At 38.3% G+C, this 18,217-nt stretch overlaps 1 protein-coding gene across 1 annotated transcript in view; it reads left to right on the top strand.

Annotated features, from left to right (window-relative positions):
- The first annotated feature begins 3,908 nt into the window (after positions 1 to 3,908).
- LOC128318110 (Fc receptor-like protein 5) overlaps positions 3,909 to 18,217 on the top strand; it is a 36,206-nt gene continuing 21,897 nt past the window's right edge. Inside the window, 13 exon segments of the mRNA XM_053233256.1 lie at positions 3,909 to 4,106; positions 5,705 to 5,717; positions 8,308 to 8,604; positions 10,017 to 10,319; positions 11,730 to 12,002; positions 12,124 to 12,459; positions 13,696 to 13,962; positions 14,506 to 14,754; positions 14,867 to 14,974; positions 16,901 to 16,993; positions 17,221 to 17,292; positions 17,623 to 17,706; positions 18,059 to 18,114. Of these exon segments, the coding sequence (XP_053089231.1) occupies positions 3,909 to 4,106; positions 5,705 to 5,717; positions 8,308 to 8,604; positions 10,017 to 10,319; positions 11,730 to 12,002; positions 12,124 to 12,459; positions 13,696 to 13,962; positions 14,506 to 14,754; positions 14,867 to 14,974; positions 16,901 to 16,993; positions 17,221 to 17,292; positions 17,623 to 17,706; positions 18,059 to 18,114 (2,349 nt within the window).

Below are 18,217 nucleotides of genomic sequence, written 5' to 3'. Positions count from 1 at the left end.
CCTCCCGGAGGTGACGAGGAGCTATAAAAGGAGCTCGCGGCCACTCTAATGAGGGAGAAGGAAGGGAAAATCGTTACTTTATTGTACACTGTCTCTGTGTGTTTCTTAAACGCAGACGTCAATGTTAGCGAAAGCAAAGAAGTCGAGCTTTTGTCGTTCTAAGCAGATTTAATGTATTCTCACAGTTTCACTTCCACCATCCTCTTCCTGCGCCATAAGTTTCACTTTCACTTTTAAGGATAATAAAGAACACGACTCGCCCCCGCACTTACTGCTTCTGTGTGTGTGTGTGTGTGTGTGTGTGTGTGTGTGTGTGTGCGTGCAGCCTTCTACGGTCCCGCAGTGTCACACCCATCCACATAAGGTTCGATATTTTGTGCTTGTTGAGATGCTTTTCTGCTCACCACAGTTGTAAAGAGTGCTTATTTGAGTTACTAGATCCTTCAGAGCAGCTCGAACAAATCAGGCCATTTTCCTCTGACCTCTTATCAACAGAACTGCTGCCTACTCAGTGGTTTTTGTTTTTCTCACCATTCTGTGTAAACTCTAGAGACTGTTGTGTGTGAAATTCCCAGGAGATCAGCAGTTTCTGAAACACTCAAACCAGCCCTTCTGGTACCAATATCCATGCCATGATCAAAGTCACAGAGATCCCACTTTTTCTTCATTCTGCTGTTTGATGTGAACATTAACTGAAGCTCTTGACCTGTAGCTGCATGATTCTTTTGCATTGTGCTGCTGCCACATGATTGGCTGATTAGATACCTGCATGAATATGCAGTTTTACAGGTGTTCCTAATAAAATAGACAGTGAGTGTATGTAGCTGTTTCTCCTCCAGATAAAGTGAGATAACTCATACATTAAAATATTATAAAGTCACCATTTTCACTGAGCCCTGAACATGCCCTGATTGATGCCAACACTAGCTATAACTAGTTTATCGCTACTGTGTTCATTAGCAAATGCAACTTAAACACATTAGCTAGCTAAGGGTGGAAAATGTAGCGAGCTATTAACTGCTTACCTTAATCTGGAATATACCATTAATAGACAGTTCAGATTCACAGTCACTCATGCATTTCAGCACCTAAACAATGTTCATAGTGACAACAGGAACACTACTGTTCATTACAGGATATGACGACACGTGCGAAAAGTCTCTGTACCTACCTGTAATTAATAATGTAAATAAAATGAGCATTAGCATTTAATATAAATAATACATTAATTTTCATCTCTCACATCACACAAGGACAAATTTTAATTTCATTAAATAATTTGATGTTTAACAAAACTGTTAAATATCATCTCCATAGCACACTGCATTTTTAACTCTATAATGGGAAAAGCCTCTGGTTATGGAGTTAGATGTCATTTTAAAAGATTAAAACTTGAATGAGAGAATTCAAAATACAGGTGTGTACAGACTGTTCTCAATGTACATGAGCAGACTGAACAGTGATAAGATATATTTTAATCAGTTCTGTTTAAATCTATTACAGTGTGGATGAAGTCAGGATTAAAATTATACTGCAGTTACCACTAGAGGGAGTCAAAGGCATTTTAGTTTCACTTTTCAATCACTGGCCACCACATGTTGAGTTACTGCAGCCTTCCTGTCAGCTCCAATCAGTCTGGCCATTCTCCTCTGACCTCTCTCATCAACAAGCTGTTTCTTTCTGTCTTTTTGTTTGTGTAATCTATATAGACTGTTGTGTGAGAAAAGCCCAGGAGATTTCTGAAATACAATTTACTGCATGAGGTTGTGAATTGTGCTGCTGCCACATGATTGGCTGATTGTATAATTGCATGAATGAGCAGGTGTATAGGTGTTCCTAATAAAGTGTACAATGAGAATATAATGTACATTTAGATATTTTGCCTATTTGCAGCCCTGTTACTCAGTGTGTTATTCTTTAATACAAATGATTTTAATCCTAGTAAAGTGAAACATTATAGGTTTTACAGTGTGAGTCTTAAAACATTTTTAATGTAAAAAAAGGGAACAGGAGCAACCACATCTGTGTCAACTAAAATGTAGATGTGACACATACATTCTCACTCTCTCACTCTCACTCTCTCTCTCTCTGTGACACAGGAAGCTTCTGTGCCTGTGACCACTAAAATAGAAGCATGTATTCACCCCATGCCACAATCGCCCCCTTAAAAGCGAACACAGGAAATGTAAAAGTGACATATAGGCACACTCTTTCTCTCTCTCTCTCTCCCTTCCTCTCTCTCTCTCTCTCTCTCTCTCACTCTGTCTCTGTCTGTGAGAGAACACAGGAAGTGGTAAGGCTTTAACACACACCTCTGCTCTGTCAGTCAGTCAGTCAGTCATTAGAGAGACAGGATGGAGCTCAGTCCACTCCCTGTGATGCTCTGTGAGTAAATGTTCTCTTTGTGTCTTCATTAGCGTGAGTGGTGGGGTATAAAGTTGTTCATCTGCAGTCTGAATGTCCTGAGTGATGAGGTTATTGTGTGATTAGGACATTGTGTGTACTTCAGCATGTCTGCTCAGGTAGATCAGTGTATCCATATCTGTTATGAGAAGGGTTTAGTTTGATGTGTAACTACTCTCAGTAACTATGGTAGTTCAACAGGGAAGAGTACAAGTAGAGCAAGTTTAAAACACAGGGTTTAAATAATCTAATGAGTGTAAACGAGTCTGTATTTTTGGAATCTGTAGCTGATCTTCTGTGTCCTGCTGTCATCTGCTGCTCAGTGACAACCTCTCATGATCATCTGATGTGCTAAAAGAAAATGGCTGGATTGTGTTTCTGCTTTCACCAATGGAAGTCATGGTTGTAATTAAATAAAATGTCTTTAGCTGCTGTATATCACATAATGAAGACGTAGACAGATGCAAGTGCAGACGCAAGTGTAATAAAGACTGTGACCGCGGGCTGGCAGCCTGCACACCGAAGAAACACAGTGCTCCTAGCTCGACTGCCGGCGGGATGCTGAAAGGACAGCACTGATTCAGCACCCTCTTTGTTTTGGACAGCCGGAATGCGTGTGGCTGCGAGGCAGAGCATTTTAACAGAGCGCGGCTGGCAGCCGCTGATTGCTGACGTGCGAATTCACCCTCCTGGAGGTGACGGTGGGATATAACAGGAGCCCGCTGCCACTCCCAGGAGGACAAGATAGGTGATACTGACACACTGTCTAACCTGCTTCTTCTTTCTGACCCCAGACGCCAATGCCAGCGGAGAAGACGAGCCACCACGTGTGTCAGCCGTCCTTTGAGCCACCTAGGAGCACCCACCATCCCCCCTCCCGTCTCCAGGAAGAGCCACTGCTGCAGCTCGCCGCCCTCCATCCTGAGACGACCTCTACCTCACTGCACTTCATTACCCACATGCACCCTCACCTCCTCACTCTGCCTGCACCAGAACAAATTCTAATAAAGGAAAGTCACCTGTGTACCCAATCCTGTCTCTGAGTGTCAGTGTTCTGCCCTACCATGATCTCTTGTGTCACAAGACAAAAACAAAACACAAAACAAGAACTATGAACTCATGGGAAAACACAAGGACTAAGAAACATAACCATGAGACATGAAAGCATAACGAGACAAAGAAAGCCAAATGCAAGACAAAAATGTTTGCTGTGCCAAATGTAAATACCAGTGCTAATTAACCAAAAATGTGAATCAGGTGTAACTAATAATGTGAGATGATATGGGGTGCAATGGCTGATGGGAATCGTAGTCTAATGACAGTTCCGGCATATCCATGACAGAATCCCCATAATGCACGGCTTCTTACAATCAAACAAATTTCGGGAGGGGGTCCTGGACACGCAGACCAGATGTTGCTTAGCTGATCAAACTCCTTATGAGTGCTACCTCTCGCGGGGCTGGAAGGAGGCATGACGCACAGCCGCACAGCCAGGGGGTTGTGCGATGTCCCAGGCCGAGCATGACCTTGGAGTGACAGCAACTGCTCAGCCTGCGGGGGGAGCAACGTTCTCCGCAAGGCCAGAAGGGGGAGCTATGTTCTCTGCGAAGCAAGAGGGGGGAGCAATGTCTACAGCAGAGCAGGATTGCGGAGTGACGTCCTCAGCAGAGCAAGGGAGCAAGGCGATGTCCCCAGTTGGGCAGGTAGACTGAGCAATGTCCGAAGTAGATGGTTTCGATTGAGTCAGGAATCCCCCGTTCAAAAAATTTTCTGAAGGGGCGCATGGTGTCGAGCCATTCCTGAGTGGCCTTTACCCATGCTCCTTTCCCCTGGTGTTCCTACATCAGGAGGTTCTTTTCCAAGAAGTCTTCCTGAACAGCGAAAAAATCCGCTGCATCCATTTGTAGGTCTTGCATTCTGTCATGTAATGAAGGTGTAGATGGATGCAAGTGCAGATTCATGTTTAATAAAATACGAAAACAAAACACAAAACAAAGAAACATAACCATGACACATGAAAGCATAAAGAGACAAAGAAAGACAAATGCAAGACAAAAAGTTCTGTGGAAAACGTGACTTAAATACCATTTGCTAATTAACCAAAAATGTGAATCAGGTATAACCAGTCATGTGATGTGATAACGTGCAGTGCCGTGGCTGATGGGAATCGTAGTCTAATGCTAGTTACTGCATATCCATTACACTGTGATGAGCCTCTGGTAGTCTTTCCTGTGCACAGAAAGGTTTTAACAAAACCATGTTAGCATTAACTAGACTGAGAAAAGGACTAATAACCTACATTTCCATTTTTGTTACTATTATGGTCTGTGCAGGGAAACATCTGAGTACAGCAAGTTCACTCTAGTACACACTAATACCAAACTAATGCCCATGGCATTTTTTTAAACAATCTGTAATCATTATTTAACCTTTTTTTTTTCAAAAATAAGAGCAATAACTGTGTAGAAACAAACACTTCTCATTAGTCCTGTACACACACACAGCAGTGACAGTGTTAGAGGCCTGAGAGCAGAGACCAGGTTGCGGATGTGGTTTATTTTCTATTTTAATGTTGTGGTGCAAATTCAGCAGTGAAGAAGGGGAGGAGGTGTGAAGGTGAACATGTGAAAGCAGTAACTAACTTTTACTTCTTAACTGTTGATATGGTGGGCAAATTTAACTCCACTGACACTCTTTAAGCTCTTTTAAAGCCAAAAGTTGACCCAGCTGAAAATCACATAAAATATTACAGTGAATTATTTAGGAAATTTCTCCTTCACAATCCCGAATTCAGGTGGACAGGACTGTACCAAAAGAGGAGAGAAAGGGGGAGGGGAACCACTTCTAAATGAGATAATGGACCAAATAAATCTTACTCCAACAAGAGTATACAGAAATTTATTAAAATTAAATGTTTTACACAAAATAGCCTCATGAATGAACAAATGAAAAAGTAAGATAAATAAATCTCAGCCTCTTTTAAATTCAAGTGAAAGTTCACTGCTTTAACTTCATCAAAATAAAAAAGATTTGTACAGAATGTTCTCAGTGTACACTAGCAGACTGAAAGGTGATAAAAGAATAGAAGTTGCATATGAAGATACATATGTCCATCCGCCCTCTCTCTCTCTCTCTCTCTCTCTCTTTCTCTCTCTCTGTCTCTGTGAGAACACAGGAAGTGGTAAGGCTTTAACACACTCCTCTGCTCTGTCAGTCAGTCAGTCATTAGAGAGACAGGATGGAGCTCAGTCCACTCCCTGTGATGCTCTGTGAGTAAATGTTCTCTTTGTGTCTTCATTAGCGTGAGTGGTGGGGTATAAAGTTGTTCATCTGCAGTCTGAATGTCCTGAGTGATGAGGTTATTGTGTGATTAGGACATTGTGTGTACTTCAGCATGTCTGCTCAGGTAGATCAGTGTATCCATATCTGTTATGAGAAGGGTTTAGTTTGATGTGTAACTACTCTCAGTAACTATGGTAGTTCAACAGGGAAGAGTACAAGTAGAGCAAGTTTAAAACACAGGGTTTAAATAATCTAATGAGTGTAAACGAGTCTGTATTTTTGGAATCTGTAGCTGATCTTCTGTGTCCTGTTGTCATCTGCTGCTCAGTGACAACCTCTCATGATCATCTGATCTGCTAAAAGAAAATGGCTGGATGGTGTTTGTACTTTCACCAGTGGTCATGGTTGTGCCTAACTGAAATGTCTTTAGCTGCTGTGGTGAGACTCTGGTGGTCTTTCCTGTGAACAGAAAGGTTTTAACAAAACCATGTTAGCATTAACTAGACTTACTGAGAAAATGCCTTATAACCTACATTTCCATTTTTGTTACTATTATGGTCTGTGCAGGGAAACATCTCAGTACAGCAAGTTCAATATAATACACACTAATACCAAACTAATGCACAGCACTTTATTTTAAATAATCACTAATCACTATTTAGTGATCTGTGTTTAAAATAAGAGCAATAACTGTGCAGAAACAAACACTTCTCATTAGTCCTGTACACACACAGAGCAGTGACAGTGTTAGAGGCCTGAGAGCAGAGACCAGGTCGCGGATGTGGTTTATTTTCTATTTTAATGTTGTGGTGCAAATTCAGCAGTGAAGAAGGGGAGGAGGTGTGAAAGTGAACGTGTGAAAGCAGTAACTAACACTTAACTTTTTTCCTGTTGATATGGTGGGCAAATTTAACTCCACTGACACTCACTGGGCTCTTTTAAAGCCAAAAGTTGACCAAGCTGAAAATCACCATTTGAAGCCAGAGACTCCACAGCAGGGCCAGTTGGAGACAAAATGACTATTCAGAGTGATAAGACTTTTGAACATACCCTCACTGGCCACTTTATTAGGAACACTATACTATTAATATTACTGGGTATATTATATTATTACTTTATATTACATTTCCATCCTGCGAATTTCCTATTCTACCACATCCCAAAGGTAATAAGGGAGGCCAAGTACACTTATTCAGGTGATAAGTTTGAGATGATTGTGCTTTGTGATATGTTGAATTATAATGCTGAAATTAGCCATTATAAGGTATCAGTAGAGTGCATCAAAGTCAATCTAATTTAACTTTTCAGTGTTGTGCATGAAAATCACACTGAACTAGCAGTTACATATGTCCATCCTCTCTACTATTACTGAGTATATTATACTATTACTATAGTATTATAGTATACGAGAGGTGTTGGAAGTGGTATTTAAACATTTCTGGTTAAATCTATTACAATGTTGATAAGGTCAGGATTTAAAACGTACTGCAGTTACCAGTAGAGTGCGTCAAAGTCATTTTAGTGTCACTCTTCAACCACAGGCCACCACCAGTCGGGCCACACTTCTCTACCCTCTCTTTCCACACTGCAGAACATTTCATGCATGAAAATCGCAGTAAAATAGTAGTTACATCTGTCCTCTCTCTCTCTGTGTCTCTCTCGCACACACTCTGTAAGAATGTGACAGTCCATTAGTTTTATGTTCCAGAGCTAAGATTATCACACTTCAATAATAATATATAATTGCTGCATAAGTGGTTACTTTCTGCAGTGAAATAAAGTGAAACAAACACCTTAATGAGCAAAATAGTGACCTTTGTATAAGTTACTGTAGTTTTTGATTATTTATAATTAAGAGAGCTTAAAATGTATTTCTTACAGATGGTAGTTTAGATTTCCTGACTAAGATTTAATCTTGTGGGTTTGTTGTGTCTAAAATGTGCTGTTTTCATTAATACACTGAATATTTTGCATATTTATGTCATGTTCTGTTTCTGTTTCTTTTTTAGTGCTTATACCAGTGGCCCATGCTCAAGGTGATTAATATATAATTTATCCTTTATATTGTGTGCATATTTGATTTGTTTTGGGGCTGAGAAGTTTGTGCACAATTTGTCAGTTTGTTCCTAGTTTATTAATGCAGTTTTTATAGCTCTAAACAAAGAACGTAACATTAACTCAGTTATTTTCATTCTTTGTTCTCGTACCATCTCATGTGTAGATTGACTTTGTGCTCTTGGTAAATTCACCCACACTGTGTGGCTCTTCAGTTACTGTTTCCCTTTTTATAAGAATTACTTTCACTTAAGATAAATAGTGCTTTTATATAAGAAAAGGATGATCAACAAAAGTTTGATGTGAATAAATAGTTTTAAGCTTAAATAGTTTTATGCTGCTTAAATGCCTTAACATATTACGTATAAAAAGCACAAGTTTAATGACAGCAGCACATGGGAACAACTGACATAAATAGTGCAAAATAAAATGTTCCATGATGCCCCTGATTTCTTAATAGTAAGTAGGTTACACATATCAGTATCAACAAGTAACAAAAAACATGTTCTCAAACTCAGTCTAAAAAATTATATTAGTAGTGTACACTTGGAAATTACTTTATGTAAGGTTTATTAACAACAGAATGTTTTACAGGGAGTCCTAAAGTCGTGGTGTCCATAAAGCCTGATACACATGTGTTCATTGGAGAGCGTGTTACTCTCAGATGTGACGTACAGAGAGGAGGAAGAACTCAGCGGACATACAGCTGGTATAAAAATAGTAACAGACTCACAGACAGCAGAATGCAGGACTTCATAATCCAGTCTGTTAGAGACTCTGACAGTGGTGACTACACCTGCAGAGGACAGAGCAGTGACTCTCAGAGCTCAGAGATCAGTGATGCTGTTACACTGACTGTATCAGGTGAGTCTGTGGGTGTTTATTTCTTATTTAATATGATAACATTATTTTTAGGGTTCAGATTTTGAGCTGTCAGTAACTGAGTCTCTGTTTGTTTAATGTTGACTTTCACTTCCCTGTCTAGTAGACACCGATTTCTTTCACAGGAATCATCATCATGTGTTTTGCAGTAGCATTTGGGTTTTATATTAAGTTTACAGTAGAATTGTGGTGAGTCAGTCTGATTAATAGTACACAGTGAACATTAAGAAAGAAGGCAGTAAATCTCACCTTGTGTTGGAATTATTGCATTGGCATTGGAATTATAAAGATTAATCTGAAAATTCTGTAATTTTGAGAGATTTTGATTATCAGCATCATCCACATCAGTCTCTGTCTCATCACCTGAGGTAGAAGTCACTCACAGCATTTAAATACGAGCCTCATTATCTTCTCTTCACTTGACTGATGTCTGTTCACACTAACACCGCTGGGGAAATAATCCCTGATTCACTTCTGTTCTGTTGACTATATTTCTAGTTATTAAAGTCTTTGTATTAGGTCATTTAAATATTTTATAATTTTGTCTGCTGTCGTCTGTACAAAATGTGCAATCACTCCTCCCTGTTTTAATGATGATGTGATGGCACAGGAGCATCGCAGACATTTTGACAGCCACTATCTGATTACAAACTGAAGTGATTAGACTTATCTCTGTTTCTATGTAACTATCCAAAAAATTTTATCAGATCCTTAGAAAAACACATTTAGCTATAGAGGTGATTTTTGATTTTTGTTATGATTTTTCATGTTTGGATGTTATCCGAATCCAGCTGTAGCAACGTTTAATGAATTTTTCCCAGACTGCCTCACAAATATTCAGTAAATTACATATTTATAACATTATTTTTTTAAAAGATTGAGCCAATTAATTTCAAGTACTTATATAGAGATGCACACAAAACTAATGTATTCTTAACTAAAAATCCAGGCTGATCTTACTTTCATGAACTGACAATGATGATCATCGAGCTGAGAAACATTTATTATGTTTAGCTACAGAATGCCTGTAGATATTTTGGAAAAAGTCCTGAGTCATGGCTTTGATACAGGAAGTCATGTTTTGCTAATTTTTAAGAAAATGCAGATATGTTCAGATGATGGTGCAGGATTTGTGTAGGATCCATAAAATAACAAATAATCTAAAATAATCAAATACAGAGTTTTACGCTTCAACCCAATCATGAATTTTGTTACATAGAAAATATACTGAATAGCAGCCGTGTAAGAAAACATACAATTATAACATCTTGTATCAAATGTTAAATCTAAATCTTTGTTTTAGACACAAAGCATATGTTAAAGCACAGTGAATCTACTGCTTATGTTGTGAAGTGAAAAGCAGCTCTGACACCTTCATCATTTCATACCAACAGGAAACCCCAAACCGACTGTGAGAGTGAATCCTCAGAGCTCCGTCTACACTGGAGACACCATCACTCTGAGCTGTGAGCTGCAGCAGTCTACTGGATGGGAGTTTCTCTGGTACAAAAATTATCAGCTGTTACAGCTTCTGAACAGTGAACAAGCACACACACTTAATGTGACAGTCGATAACGCAGGAGAAACAGTGTACCAGTGTCAGGCATGCAGGAGAAGCTACTTCTACTACTACAACTACTACAACAATGGCTACTACTACACAGAGCTCAGTGATTCTGTCAGGATTACAGTGAGAGGTATGTCATGATTTTTTCCCCTTTTCACGACAGGTTTGTTAGAAGGAGAAAGAAAAAATATTGCTTAATTATTGTAATTCCTTGTTATTCCAGAATGTTTACAATAATCTTGAAACATGTTTTAAAGGTATTTTTCATTTGTGGCTGCTGAGATTCAATGCAAAAGTTTAAAAACATCTTATTTAACAAAGAAAAACAAGAAAAGAGGTAAAGCTATAACTTTAAGTTTTCCATCATGGAAAAGTCTTCAGTACAGAGGAGTTTATGATTTGCTGTTTCCCTCTAACATGACAAGCTGCAATTTTTTATTCATTAAAAAAGTGAGAAAAATGCGAGGCTGGTGAGGAAATGACTGTTTATAGCTGCTATAATGTAAGTGAGAACAGGAACTAACTTGTTTTGCAGACATTCCACAACAATAAATGTAACTATAAATGGATGAAAAGTACAATCTGTCATTCATTAATAAATTAAAAATTGTAATCATTGGCAAATTGCTGTGGTTTAAAAGGAATAAAACACTTGAGGACATGCTGTTATAGGAAAATAATCTGTGCTTTGGGGTGGAAACAGTAACTCACTTTATACCACGACGACATCATTCAGTATTTTTCTATAAAATTGTGAGACAGAGTGTTTATTACTTTTTTAAACTTTGTTAAAAGAAGGGGAAAAATGCACAGTATACAGTACGTCTGAAACCAGAAGTCTCCAATGTGTGAGAAATGTAAGAAATTATCTTCACTTCTTTACAATCTAAACTCAACATACTATATTGAATAGAATAATAAGTAGTTACAAATACTATTTATGGAAATATGTTGTAAATACTGATATCATGGTTACATGTGTGTAACTAAACAACTGAACTCCACAAACTGTTGTAAAGTCATTAGGCTTAAGCATTTACTGTAGTTAAAAAAGTACACAAAACCTGCCCCATGCTGTAATCTTAATTATACATTTTCATTTCAGTTAACCTTTGAAAATGTGTGTAAATTATTGTGGGTGTGAGTCACACTGAAACTGTTTTACTAATGAAGACTGTGTTTTTGTGAGAAAAAATATATTTCTAAATATGAATAGTAAAGATCACTGTAATTTAGACATATAGATAAACTCATCTAACTACAGATTATTAATGTTTTATCCAAAGTTACTTTTTGTAACTATTACTCAGTCCTTAGTTGGAAAAGTTTAACTGGATCTAGATGTGAATCAGAGTTTTCAGATTTCAGAGTTAATATTAACAGATCTCGCAGTTTATTAAAGATAAAAAAGTATATTTGTAAATTAGCTGAGAGTTGATAAAAGCAAAGTGTTGCCTTCATTATTCCACTATTCCCATATTATCATTATACACCCATGATGACAAATTGACAGTTTAGATGCTCAATTATTTTTCTACAGCAAGACCTAAACCAGTGGCATCCATAAATCCTGATAAACAGGTGTTCAGTGGAGACGCCGTCACTCTGAGATGTGACATACAAGATGAAGGTGTCTCTAGCTGGCAGTACAGCTGGTATAAAGATGCTTCACACAGTCCTGTCAGTAGTGAACAGGTGTACAGGATCAGTGGGGTTGAAGTGACCCACACAGGTAACTACACCTGTAGAGGAGAAGAGAGAAGAGGCTCACGCTCCTCACACTTCAGTGATGCTGTTACACTGACTGTATCAGGTGAGTGTGTGAGGGTTTATAGGGACACGTCAAAATGTATAATTAGACTTTCATTCAAAAGCTTATTACTGTGTATTAAATAAATCTATAAATGAATCATTTTGTATTTCCTGTGTAACAGAGAGACCACGGGCAGTACTGAGTGTATCTCCACAGAGCTGGCTGACTGAAGGAGACTCAGTGACTCTAAGCTGTGAGGTTACAGACTCCTCTACAGACTGGACATTCAGCTGGTACACAACTGTTCCCTACAGAAACGGCTTAACTCAAATAAAAAATAATTGTGGCTATATCATGTATGTGGAGCTCCTCTCAGACAGCAGCAGAGGATCTGGAGGCAACTACACTCTCAGTCCTGCTGCTCTTCATCACACAGGAGTTTATATGTGCAGAGGAGAGAGAGGAGAACCAGCCTTTCACACACAGTACAGCAATCCACAGCCACTATGGATCACTGGTGAGGAAAATTAACTGTTGAGTTGAACTGTAGAAATAAAAGTGTGAATGTAAGATCAGATTAATGCAACATTTATTTATTAATATGTATAAGGCAGTTAAAGAGCCCTAAGTGCTGGTAGAGGCTTATTGTCACAATTTCGCTTGTGTTCCTCTGTATTTTGTGATGTCTCTGCCCCTTGTCATTGGGTAACTTTTCTGGGTAACATACAGGACTGAGGAGATGGTTGAGGATCTATGTGCAGGAAGATTTTATTTTAAAAGCCAGAATGGTAGAGCAGGTAAACATTACGGATGTAACCAAGTACAAATACATTATTCAGAGTGAACAGAAAACATGTTCTAAACAGATACAGATACGAATAAGAGGTGCTCTATTCAGGTTTTTTTTTTTTTATCTCAGAAAACAAGCCAAAAAGGGAAGAACATGCCCACATCAGGTTTAAATCCAAATTCAGATATAGATATGCCTATTTAAAGCTAAAAACAGATGCAGGTACAGATGATACCATTATGTTACACTGTTAGTAAACACAGTGCAGATAACAGAGGTGTAAAGCAGGCAAGAGTCAAACACGCTGAAGCACCGTACAAGAAACCAGAGGACAAATCCAAAAGACTAATCAAAAGACAAGGCAAAGAGTCTAAACAGGGCAATGACAATCACAAACTAAACACTGCTCCGTACTTGCACAAACCCTGGGATTGGCAAAACTTTACATCATGTATAAGACCATGTGCTGGCCTAATATACACTACAATGAGGAAGTGCCCTTGTAGGTGGTGTGATAGAGCTAGACTAATACTCAGGTGACAGTGACATCTGGTGGTGAGGAGGCGTAATGTCCCCCGCTGATGTGATTCCCTGACTGTCTGCACCTGTTCCTCACTCTAAAACATTAATGTAATATTTACAGTAAATCACTGGTAGTAAAGAACAAATGGCAGTAAATAACTGTAAAATATATTCATGTTTCCAGTAATATACTGTAAATTCTGGAAGCATAATACTTGTTTATATATATTTATAGTATAAAATAAAACATAATCCAGTACATTGGCTCATTTGGCTGCTCTAATTGCCTAATCATTTACAATATAAACTTGTAAAATATTAAAACAGTATGTTGCTTTAAATTAAATACTGTAGATTTACAGCAATTTACTTGTGTTCTGTGTCATTATATTACATGATTCCTGTTTAATTTTTATTTAAATGGCTTTTTCTGTGTTTAAGGTGAATCTCCTCCAGCATCTCTGATCATCAATCCCAGCAGAACTCAACACTTTACTAAAGACTCTCTCTCACTGAGCTGTGAGGACCAGAGTAGCTCTACTGGATGGACAGTGAGACGATACACACACAGTGAGGGAGTGTTAGATTGTTCATCAGTTACAGAATCTACATGTAAAATCAGCTTCCCCTCCACATCCTACACTGGAGTTTACTGGTGTGAGTCTGAATCTGGAGAAAACAGTAATCCTGTCAACATCACAGTGCATGGTGAGTCTTCAGATAATAGTTTTACTAGTACCAGTAAATGAGCATTTAATCGATACCTGCTGCCAGTTTTTGTACTAATTCAGACTCCACAGCTTAAGTAGTTTTTTTAAGTCATATACAGATAACTTAGAAAACAATTTATAGATTATCTACACATATTATCTGGATTTCCTAGATGGAGTCATATTAAGTTGTAAATGTGGTTTTCTCTGTACTAGATGGTGATGTGATCCTGGAGAGTCCTGTCCATCCTGTGACTGAGGGACATTCTCTGACTCTACACTGTTTACCCTCCACATCCTACACTGGAGTTTACTGGTGTGAGTCTGAATCTGGAGAAAACAGTAATCCTGTCAACATCACAGTGCATGGTGAGTCTTCAGATAATAGTTTTACTAGTACCAGTAAATGAGCATTTAATCGATACCTGCTGCCAGTTTTTGTACTAATTCAGACTCCACAGCTTAAGTAGTTTTTTTAAGTCATATACAGATAGTCATATGGAGTCATATTAAGTTGTAAATGTGGTTTTCTCTGTACTAGATGGTGATGTGATCCTGGAGAGTCCTGTCCATCCTGTGACTGAGGGACATTCTCTGACTCTACACTGTTTATATCGCAACACAAATTCCTCAAACCTCCGAGCTGATTTCTATAAAGATGGATCAGTTCTCCAGACACAGACTACAGGAGAGATGATCATCCAAACTGTCTCAAAGTCAGATGAAGGTTTCTACCACTGTAAACACCCAGAGAGAGGAGAGTCACTGAAAAGCTGGCTCTCAGTCAGAGGTGAGAAACTGTGGGAGAATTTCTTTTTATTTGATTCTCTTTTTTATAACACAGTTTATATGCACAATGTTTAAATACTTAAATTCTGCTCTCTTTCTCTCCTCAGTCTCAGGTTCTGGATCAGGTGGTGGAACAGTAGGAGTGGCTGTGGGTTTGGGAATTTTGTTCATCGCTTTACTGATCTTAATGATCCTGCTGTGGTCCTACAAAAGAAAAAAAGGTCTGATAACTGCTTTAGCTATGTTAAGAGTAAGAGTAAGTAAGTAAGAGTAAGATATTCCTTTATTTGTCCCGCAGTGGGGAAATTGCATTTAGCAACAGCAGGGGTACAGTACAGAAAGAGTATGCACACAAGAACAAGGTAGATTAAAAACTATTCTGTACATAAATGGCTTAAATAGTGCTAAAAGCAAAAATCCTAACACAAAACAAAAAAAGGAGAGGGGTATATACACATAAGTACAGGTTGGTTGAGAATAGTGTAGCTTGCCAGTAGTGTGACGGTATTGCACATTAAAATATTGCACACTGATATTGCACATAAATGTGAGTGTAAATACTGCACTGAGAGTTTACAAATAAATAAATCAGCAGTGTTCATTATAAAGTCTTACAGCAGCAGGAAGGAAAGACCGACGAAATCTCTCCTTTACACACTGAGGGTGGAGCAGTCTGTCACTGAAGCTGCTCTCCAGAGCTGATAGGACGTCCCGCAGGGGGTGGGACTCATGATCCAGCATAGATGTCAGTTTTGTCAGGACCCGTCTGTCACCAACCTCCCGCACTGAGTCCAGAGGACAGCCCAGGACAGAGCTGGACCTCTTGATGACCTTGTCCAGCTTTTTCCTCTCCCTCTCAGTGATGCTGCTGCTCCAACAGACCACACCATACAGGATGGCTGGTGCCACCACAGAGTCATAAAAAGTCTTTAGGAGCGCCCCCTGCACACCAAAGGACCGCAGTCTCCTCAGGAGGTAGAGCCTGCTCTGACCCTTCCTGTACAGTGCGTCTGTGTTGTGAGTCCAGTCCAGTTTGTGGTTTAGATGAACACCCAGGTACTTATAAGAGTCCACTCTCTCAATGTCCATTCCCTGGATGTTCACCAGCGAGGGGGCAGACCGGTGTCTGCGGAAATCCACCACCATCTCCTTGGTCTTTCCCGCGTTGATGAGGAGGTGATTTGGACGACACCAGTCCACGAAGTCCTGCATCAGTCTTCTGTACTCTGCGTCATCGTCGTCACTGATCAGGCCAACGATGGCTGAGTCGTCAGAGAACTTGAGCAGGACACAGCTGTCCGTGTTGTATCTGAAGTCTGCAGTGTAGAGGGTGAAAAGGAAGGGTGCGAGCATATGTAGAACATAATCAGAACTTCTAAAGAATTAACCAATTTTGGATGTATCACATTACTGTGGAAAAATAACTAAAGGTTACTTGATGAATAAATAACTAAAAGTGTTGAAAAGATCTTGTTTGGAATATTTCACACTTAAGTCATTGTTATGGTCTGAGATATCATCCTGATTAAAGTGTAAGAAACAGCTTAAATACAATGTAGATTAAAAAATATATTAAAAGGTACTTGCACATATTAAATATAGAAATACTAACTGTAATGTAGTAGATATGATATTATTATTATTATTATTATTATTATTATTATTATTATAAACCCAAAACCTGTTGTAAAGTCATATTTAGAGCTTAATAAAACAATTTAATAAAGTATGGTAGAAGAGGTGATGAAGGTTAAGAACTAATTCACTGAAAAGAAAATATATGTGTATTTAATTTAAATACATTTAAAGGTTTTTTTTTTCTGTTAATTTTACAAATTCTCACAAATTATTCTGGGTGTGAGATCTGTCATACTGAACTCAGTTTAATAATGGAATCTGAGTTTTTGTGAAATCATTAGGTTTAGTTGTAAATATAACTTTACTACAGGTTTTGTAGTTCAGACGTGTAGTTACACTCATCTAACTACATATTGTTATTAGAATTATATCCATAATTAATATTTGTATTTATTCCTACTGTACTGTAGTCTCTCTGGTTATATTGCTGTAATCAGGGCTGTATAAAATAAAATGTTTCTGTAACTATTTACACCCTGTTCAGATGTAGAATCTGTCTCCCTCTACAGAAAAGCAGCAGAAAACCAATCAGACATCAGAGCAGAATCAGAGCCGGTCAGGAGCTGAAGACTCTCAGTCAGGATACACACCACTTCAGGCTGGTCAGACACTGTCTCAATCACTTTATTACTATATTTATTAGAAGAATAGAAACTCACATCTTTCTTTGAAATTCATTGTAAAATTAGCACATCTTTCATACACATTATAAACAGTTTTTAATAAACTTAGTTGTTTTGCTTTATTTGTTTGACTTAACTATAGATTATCTCTATACAGTAAAGTACAGAAGTGTCTTGTAGTGATTAACACACTGCACTGTGTTCAGGTGAAGCTGCAGCTGAGAGTGAAGCCACTTACGCACAGGTCATGAAGAAAAAGAAGAGAAACAGGAACAATGGTAGAGATTTTTTTAATACGTTTCATGGATTACTTATCAGCAAAATCAGCAAATAACACTTGAAATCTTCAGCACATTCAGTCATTTATTACATTAACAATCTGCATCCAAGCATCTGAGTACACAAGCTGAAATTTTCCTCCACATCAGACGAGTCAGTTCCATCACAGTCTCCATTAAAAAGTCAAAGATCTACTCTAAAAACACAGCTAGACTTCAGTGAGGTTTTGGCAAGAGACTGATAATGACTTATGTTTATGTTAATGAGTTATGACTGATGTATTACAAGGCTAAAGATCATTGGGATGGTTTTGTTCTCTGCTACTGCAGGTGCTGATGCTGAAGCTGGTGTTAGTGATGTGACTTATGCTGAGCTTGAACTAAAACCAATGAAAAAAGCAAAGAGAATAAAAGGTAAAGCAAAATGAAGAAATTTTTGTGTAATAGTTCACTTGCACCCCACTCTTGTTTTATGTAATAAATAAAACACTCTGTTGTGCTGTTATATGAAAATAATCAATGACAGTGTGGTGTGATGAAGCAGAGTTACTGCTTCAGAGTTCCTACCCTGAAGGTGATTATTTTCCTATTACAGCACATCCCAAAGTGTTTTACCACAGCAACTTGCTTCTTTAATTCATTACAGAATGACATGTCATACTTTTCATCCATTTATTGTTGTGAGATTTCTGCAAATTCTATTTAATACTTTAGAAGAGTTGTAATTTTTCGGGAGATTAATTCAGGATATCTTGACTCCCTCTAGAAAAGACCAGTGTGGGAGATGATACTGTCTACTCAGAGGTGAAGCACAACATGGAGGTAAGACTCATGACATTTACAGTATAAATCTTAAAAGACAAACCAAACATCATGAAGTAAGAAATAGTTTTAAAGGTGCATTGGGTAGAACTTGGCATCTAGC

The sequence above is a fragment of the Pangasianodon hypophthalmus genome, chromosome 4, assembly GCF_027358585.1.
Source record: "Pangasianodon hypophthalmus isolate fPanHyp1 chromosome 4, fPanHyp1.pri, whole genome shotgun sequence".
NCBI lineage: Eukaryota > Metazoa > Chordata > Actinopteri > Siluriformes > Pangasiidae > Pangasianodon > Pangasianodon hypophthalmus.
The sequence above is the reverse complement of the archived record's forward strand: the minus strand, read 5'-3'. Positions and strand labels throughout refer to the sequence as shown.